General features: G+C 62.2%; 1 protein-coding gene and 1 long non-coding RNA gene across 4 annotated transcripts; one reads left to right on the top strand and one right to left on the bottom strand.

Annotated features, from left to right (window-relative positions):
• Positions 1-1,780: 1,780 nt before the first annotated feature.
• On the bottom strand, positions 1,781-6,877 carry EMC10 (ER membrane protein complex subunit 10). The gene is made up of 7 exons (XM_056510547.1): positions 6,731-6,877; positions 6,475-6,532; positions 6,041-6,153; positions 5,614-5,718; positions 4,423-4,604; positions 3,680-3,773; positions 1,781-1,973 (listed from the first exon to the last, which is right to left on the bottom strand). Exons 1-7 carry the CDS (start codon positions 6,839-6,841, stop codon positions 1,863-1,865), a joined length of 774 nt encoding a protein of 257 aa, XP_056366522.1. The 5' UTR covers positions 6,842-6,877; the 3' UTR covers positions 1,781-1,862.
• Positions 2,617-3,667, top strand: LOC130263107 (uncharacterized). Of its 3 annotated transcripts, XR_008842289.1 has the most exons (6): positions 2,617-2,666; positions 2,711-2,761; positions 2,801-2,862; positions 2,926-3,049; positions 3,378-3,399; positions 3,493-3,667. It is a non-coding gene; the product is annotated as an uncharacterized LOC130263107 (long non-coding RNA). The 3 variants fall into 3 exon arrangements; XR_008842287.1 differs by lacking the exons at positions 3,378-3,399; positions 3,493-3,667 and having other exon boundaries at positions 2,926-3,084; XR_008842288.1 differs by lacking the exons at positions 3,378-3,399; positions 3,493-3,667 and having other exon boundaries at positions 2,801-2,883; positions 2,926-3,084.
• Positions 6,878-7,246: the final 369 nt, after the last annotated feature.

The raw sequence follows: 7,246 nt of genomic DNA, 5'->3' as shown, positions 1-7,246 counted from the left end.
TTTACATAGCACAACCCACCTCATTTACGTGGCACAGCCCCGCCCAGCTCATTTACATAGAGTAACCCCGCCCACATTTACGTAGCACAGCCCTGCCCACAATTACACAGCACCACCCGCCTCATTTACATAGCACAGCCACGCCCACCTCATTTACATCACACAGCCCAGCCCACCTCATTTACATAGAGTGACCCGCCCATCTCATTTACATAGATTAACCCCGCCCACCTCATTTACATAGAATTATCCCGCCCACATCATTTATTTAGCACAGCCCCGTTCCCGTTTCCGTTTCTCCCCCCGCACATTCCTGTTCCCGTTCCCGTCCCCGCTCTCCCCCCGCACATTCCCGTTCCCGTTCCCGTTCCCGCTCTCCCCCCGCACATTCCCGTTCCCGTTCCCGTTTCTCCCACCGCACATTCCCGTTCCCATTCCCGTTCCCGGTCCCGTTCCCGTTCCCGTTTCTCCCCCGCACATTCCCGGTCCCGTTCTCGTTTCTCCCCCCGCACATTCCCGTTCCCGTTTCTCCCCCCGCACATTCCCGTTCCCGGTCCCGTTCCCGGTCCCGTTCCCGATCCCGTTTCTCCCCCCGCACATTCCCGTTCCCGTTCCCGTTTCTCCCCCCGCACATTCCCGTTCCCGTCCCCGTTTCTCCCCCCGCACATTCCCGTTCCCGTTCCCGTTTCTCCCCCCGCACATTCCCGTTCCCGTTTCTCCCCCCGCACATTCCCGGTCCCGTTTCTCCCCCCGCACATTCCCGTTCCCGTTCTCGTTTCTCCCCCCGCACATTCCCGTTCCCGTTCTCGTTTCTCCCCCCGCACATTCCCGTTCCCGTTCCCGTTTCTCCCCCCGCACATTCCCGTTCCCATCCCCGTTCCCGCCCCGTCCCCGCTCTCACCCTGCACAGCGCCGCCCCCGCGCTCTCCTTGGCCCCGCTCCTCCCGCCGTGGGCCCAGGGGATCCTCAGCGCCGTCCGGGCCTCGTCGTCCCATTGCAGCCCCGGGAAGCGGCCGCTCTGCAGCTGCGCCAGCAGCCAGGGCCGGAGCCGCCGCGGGCCGCCCTCCGCCATCGGGGACCGGGGGGGACCCGGGGGGACCCGGGGGGATTCGGGGTTCGGGAGGTTCGGGGGGTTCGGGGGGTTCGGGGCTCGGGTCGATCTCACGGATCCCGGGCTCGCCGAGCTTCCGGGAAACCACGTGATCTGCCCCGCCAATCAGCGGGCGGCGTGGCTGTGACGCAGGGTACGGCCTCGATATTTGCATAAAGGGGCGTGGCCATAACAAACGGAGCCTAATTTGCATAAAGAGGCGTTTTCTCTCGTATTTGCATAATTGGGCGTGGTCGTCCTTTCAAGCCCCACCCCCTCCCCCTAATTTCCTGCACGGGCTCCCCCCAGCCTCATTAAAGACCCCCCAGGACCCCCCCCAAGGACAGAGCCGAGGTTTTGGGGCACCCCTGAACCCCCAGAAGGTCTGTCCAGTCGGGGAGGGGGGGGCCACACCCAAATTTGGGGGGGGTCACACACAGATTTGGAGGGTCACACAGTTTAGGGGGGTCACACCCAAATTTGGGGGGCTCACACAGATTTAGGGTCACACTCAGATTTGGGGTCTCACACGCAGTTCTGGGGGTGGGGGTGGGGGTCACAGCCAGATTTAGGGAGTCTCACCCAGATTTTGGGGGAGTCACACCCAAATTTGGGGGATCCCACTCAGGTTTTGGGGGGTCACATCCAGGATTTGGGGTCTCACACACAGATTAGGGGCTCACACCCAAATGTGGGGGTTCACACAGGTTTATTGCCCATCCCTCCCTCGGGGGGAGGGCAGGGGGGTTGTGGGGGCGATTTTGGGGGGGTCTCACCTGACCCCGGCCCCGCCCCCGCCCCCTGTGCCCCCCCCCTGCGCCCCCCCGGCGTCGGGGGCTCCGGACATCATGAGGAAGAGGACGATGGGGATGATGTACATCCACTGTGGGGAGAGGGGGGGGGAGTCACCCCAAAACCACCTTAGAACCACCCTAAAACCACCCCAAAAATCACCCCAAAACCAGCTCAAAATCACCCCAAAAACCACCCCAAAATCATCCCAAAAACCACCCCGAAACCACCCTAAAATTACCCCAAACACCACCCAAAAACACCCCAAAACCACCCTAAAACCACCCCAAAAATTACCCCAAAACCACCCCAAAATCACCCCAAAAACACCACCCTAAAACCACCCCAAAAATTACCCCAAAACCACCCCAAAATCACCCCCCAGTCACCCCAAAATCACCCAAAAATCACCCCAAAAATCACTCAAAAATCACCCCCAAATCACCCCAAAACGGGGAATGTGGGGGCATCACCCCAAAATCCACAGCCCCCAAAATGGGAAGTTGGGGGGGGAGGTCACCTCAAAATTCCATTTCCAGGAGATGTGGGGAGAGTTTGGGGGGTTCAGGAGGGGTTTGGGGGGATGGAGATTTGGGGAGGGGGAGTTTGGGGGTTCAGGTGGGTTTTTTTGAGGGTTCAGGTGTTATTTCTGGGGTTCAGGTTATGTTTTTGGGTTTCAGGTGTTATTTGGGGTTCAGGTGATGTCTTGGGGTTCAGGTGACTTTGAGTTCAGGTGTTATTTGGGGTTCAGGTGTTATTTTAGGGGGTTCAGGTGTTATTTCTGGTGTTCAGGTGTTATATTTTTGGGGTTCAGGTGTTATTTTTGAGGGGGTTCAGGTGTTATTTTTGGGGTTCAGGTGATGTTTTTGGGGTTCAGGTGTTATTTTAGGGGGTTCAGGTGTTATTTTTAGGGTTCAGGTGATGTTTTTGGGGTCCCTCACGTATTTGGCGAAGAAGGATTTCTGCTCCTGCGGGTTCAGGTGATGTTTTGGGGGGATCAGGTGATTTTTGGGGGGGGTTCAGTTGCTATTTTTGGGGTTCAGGTGTTATTTTAGGGGGTTCAGGTGTTATTTTTAGGGTTCAGGTGATATTTTTGGGGTTCAGGTGTGATTTTGGGGTGTCCCTCACGTATTTGGCGAAGAAGGATTTCTGCTCCTGCGGGTTCAGGTGCTATTTTTAGGGTTCAGGTGATGTTTTTGGGGTTCAGGTGTTATTTTAGGGGGTTCAGGTGATGTTTTTGGAGTTCAGGTGATGTTTTTGGGGTCCCTCACGTATTTGGCGAAGAAGGATTTCTGCTCCTGTGGGTTCAGGTGTTATTTTGGGGGGTTCAGGTGATGTTTTTGGGGAGCTCAGGTGTTATTTTTGAGGGTTCAGGTGATGTTTTTGGGGTTCAGATGTTATTTTTGGGGTTCAGGTGTTATTTCTGGTGTTCAGGTGATTTTTGGGGGGGTTCAGGTGTTATTTTTGGTGTTCAGGTGATGTTTTTGGGGTTCAGGTGTTATTTTTGAGGGGTACAGGTGATGTTTTTGGGGTTCAGGTGATGTTTTTGGGGTCCCTCACGTATTTGGCAAAGAAGGATTTCTGCTCCTGCGGGTTCAGGTGTTATTCAGGTGCTATTTTTGGGGTTCAGGTGTTATTTTAGGGGGTTCAGGTGTGTTTTTGGGGTCCCTCACGTATTTGGCGAAGAAGGATTTCTGCTCCTGCGGGTTCAGGTGTTATTTTAGGGGGTTCAGGTGTTATTTTAGGGGGTTCAGGTGTTATTTTTGGGGTTCAGGTGATGATTTTGGGGTCCCTCACGTATTTGGCGAAGAAGGATTTCTGCTCCTGCGGGTTGCGCGCGCGCTGCGCCTGCTCCTGCTCCAGGTGCCGGATGAACGCGGCCGTCTCGGGGCTGGGGGGGACACGGGGGGGACAGGGGGGTCACAGCCACCCCAAAACTGCCCCCATGCCAGCCCCAAAACCAGAAATCCCCCCGAAATTCCCCCCAGGGTCACCCCAGCCCCGGGGTCACCCCCCAGCGTTGCTGTGTCCCCAGGGTGTCCCCACAGAGTCCCAGAGGTCCCCAGGGTGTCCCCACAGAGTCCCCACAGAGTCCCAGTGTCCCCAGTGTGCCTCCAAGCATCCCTCGTTGTCCCCACAGTGTCCCCAAAGTGTCTCCAAGTGTCCCTCATTGTCCCCAAAGTGTCACCTCTATGTCCCCATGTCCCTGTCACTCACATGGCAGCAGAAGGTGACACGAGACCACCGAGGGCTTGGGGACCACTGGAGGTCAATGTCCCCCCACATCCCTCCATGTCCCCATTTCCCTGTGTCCCTGTGACCCCATGTCCCTGTGTCCATGTCCCCCCACGTCCCCTTGTCCCCACCATGTCCCCAATGTCCCCACATCCCCGTGTCCGCCTGTCCCCGTGTCCCCCTGTCCCCGTGTCCCCCCCCGTCCCCACATCCCCATGTCCCCCCACATCCCCGTGTCCCCCTGTCCCCGTGTCCCCTGTGTCCCCCCGTGTCCCCCTGTCCCCCCCTGTCCCGGTGTCACCCACGTGGCCGCGGGCTGGGGCTGTCTCAGTGTCACCGAGGTGTTGAAGAGCTCCAGGTCCCCGTCCTCCACCTCGGCCCCGCGGCACGAGCCCGGCGCGGCCACCACGGCCAGAGCCACCACGTGCCCGGCCACGTCCAGGTGCAGCGCCAGCTGGTCCGAGAGGCGCGACTCCAGCAGGGAGCACTGGGGACAGGGACACAGTGACAATGACAGAGTGACAATGACACGGGAGACAGGGACAGCAACAGGCGGGACTCCAGCAGGGAGCACTGGGGACAGGGGACACAGTGACAATGACACAGGAGACAGGGACACAGGGGACAGTGACACAGTGACACTGGGGACAGGGAGCACTGGGGACAGGGACAGCAACAGGCAGGACTCCAGCAGGGAGCACTGGGGACAGTGGGGACACAGTGACAATGACAGAGTGACAATGACACTGGGGACAGGGACACAGTGACACTGGGGACAGGGAGCACTGGGGACAGGGACAGCGAGAGGCGGGACTCCAGCAGGGAGCACTGGGGACAGGGACACAGTGACAATGATAGAGTGACAATGACACTGGGGACAGTGACAGAGTGACACGGGACAGGGAGCACTGGGGACGGGACAGGGAGCACTAGGGACAGTGACAGAGTGACACTGGGGACAGGGACAGGGACACTGGGGACAGGGAGCACTAGGGACAGTGACAGACTGACACTGGGGACAGGGAGCACTGGGGATGGGACAGGGACACTGGGGACAGTGACAGAGTGACACTAGGGACAGGGACAGCGAGAGGCGCGACTCCAGCAGGGAGCACTGGGGACAGGGACAGGGACACTGGGGACAGGACAGGGACAGTGACATTGGGGACAGGGACAGGGACACTGGGGACAGCAGGGACAGGGACAGGGCTGGCAATGGCACAGGGGACAGCAGGGACACGGTGGCAGTGCCACAAGGGGACAAGTCCCAGGGGTGTCCCAGGGGGTGACAGAGATTAGGGAGTGTCCCAGGGTGCCCCAGTGTGTCCCAGGGTGTTCCCAGTGTGTCCCAGTGTGTCCCAGGGTGTTCCCAGTGTGTCCCAGGGCTGTCCCCAGGGTGCCCCAGTGTGTCCCAGGGTGTTCCCAGGGTGTCCCAGTGTGTCCCAGGGTGTCCCAGTGTCCCCCAGGGTCCCCCGGGTGTCGCAGGTGTCACTCACAGCCCTCACGAAGGAGGTGACGAACTCAGTGCCCCCCTCCTCTCCGGGGCCCAGGGGCCGGCGGGGCACCCGCACCCGGTACAGCCCGTCCCGGGCGGCCACCTCCTGCGGGGACACTGTTTGTCACCTTGTGTCACTTGTGTGTCACCCGAGTGTCACCTGTGTGTCACCCGAGTGTCACCTGAGTGTCATCTGTGCCACCCATGCCACCCAGTGTTACCCCAGTGTCACCTTAGTGCCACCCAGTGTCATCCAGCTGTCCCTCCCTGTCCCCTCCCTGTGCCCCCCCAGCCCCCCCCAGCTGTCCCTCCCTGTCCCCCTCTGTCCCTCCCTGTCCCCCCCGTTCCCTCCCTGTCCCTCCCTGTCCCCTCCCTGTCCCTCCCTGTCCCCTCCCCGTCCCCCGCTGTCCCCTGTCCCTGTCCCTGACCCTGAGCCGCGCTCTCTCCTCGTCCCCCAGCGGTTTCTGGGTCAGTGTCACCGCGGGCTCGGGGCCCGAGCTCAGGGCCAGTGTCCCCCGGCGCCGGAACCGCGGGCTGTCGTCTGGGGGGACACGGGGACACGGGGGTGACAGTGTTCCCAGAGCCACCCCTGTCCCTGTGCCCCCAGTGCCACCCCTGTGTCCCCCGTCCCCATGTCCCCATGTCCCCTGTCCCCCTCCCCTGTCCCCTGTCCCCATGTTGTCCCCATTTCCCCTGTCCCTGCCCCCTGTCCCCTGTCCCCCATCCCCTGTCCCCACCCCATGTTGTCCCCATTTCCCCTGTCCCTGTCCCGGTCCCTGTCCCTGTCCCTGTCCCCATTTCCCCTGTCCCTGTCCCCATTTCCCCTGTCCCTGTCCCCTGTCCCTGTCCCCATGTCCCTCACCCAGCTCGAAGGAGTGCTCCAGGCTCAGGCTCACGCGGCAGCTCTCGGTGTCGCCAGGCTGAGGGGACACGGGGGGACACGGGGGTGGCACCCGCAGGCCTCACCAACAGGAACGAGCAGCCCCAGCCCCATTAAGGCCGCGGCGGGTTAATGAGCGCTGCCGCTCCCGGGGGGATGCGGGGGTGTCCGTCTGTCCGTCCGCCCGGCCCGCAGCCCTCCCCGCCCGCTCCCCGCTCCCGGAGCCCCCCGCGCTCACCCTGCTGCCGGTGCCGGTACCGGGGATCCCCCGGCAGAGCCCCCCGGCCTCACCCAGCGCCGCCCCCGCCGCCAGCAGCGCCGGCAGCAGCACCGGCCACGGCGGCGCCATCTTGGAGCGCGGGGCGCGGCGGGAACGGGGCGGGGCCACGGCGGCGCCATCTTGGAGCGCGGGGCACGGCGGGAACGGGGCGGGGCCAAGGCGGCGCCATCTTGGAGCGCGGGGCACGGCGGGAACGGGGCGGGGCCACGGCGGCGCCATCTTGGAGCGCGGGGCACGGCGGGAACGGGGCGGGGCCACGGCGGCGCCATCTTGGGGCGCGGGGCACGGCGGGAACGGGGCGGGGCCACGGCGGCGCCATCTTGGAGCGCGGGGTGCGGCGGGAACGGGGCGGGGCCACGACGGCGCCATCTTGGAGCGCGGGGCACGGCGGGAACGGGGCGGGGCCATAACGGGAACGGGGCGGGGCTATAGTGGAGGGGCGTGGTCATGTGGTGGGAAAATGGGCGGGGATTT

This window comes from Oenanthe melanoleuca, chromosome 25 (genome assembly GCF_029582105.1).
Source record: "Oenanthe melanoleuca isolate GR-GAL-2019-014 chromosome 25, OMel1.0, whole genome shotgun sequence".
NCBI classification, from domain to species: Eukaryota; Metazoa; Chordata; class Aves; order Passeriformes; family Muscicapidae; genus Oenanthe; species Oenanthe melanoleuca.
This window is presented reverse-complemented; position numbering and strand designations above follow the sequence as displayed.

What these genes read in the sequence shown, in the direction of transcription:
- EMC10 (XM_056510547.1), bottom strand. Translation starts at nt 6,841, where the DNA reads ATGGCGCCGCCGTGGCCGGTGCTGCTGCCGGCGCTGCTGGCGGCGGGG. An exon ending in GTACCGGCACCGGCAGCAGG is followed by an intron (nt 6,533 to 6,730) that starts GTGAGCGCGGGG and finishes GTGTCCCCTCAG; the next exon opens with CCTGGCGACACCGAGAGCTG. An exon ending in AGGAGAGAGCGCGGCTCAGG is followed by an intron (nt 5,719 to 6,040) that starts GTCAGGGACAGG and finishes GTGTCCCCGCAG; the next exon opens with GAGGTGGCCGCCCGGGACGG.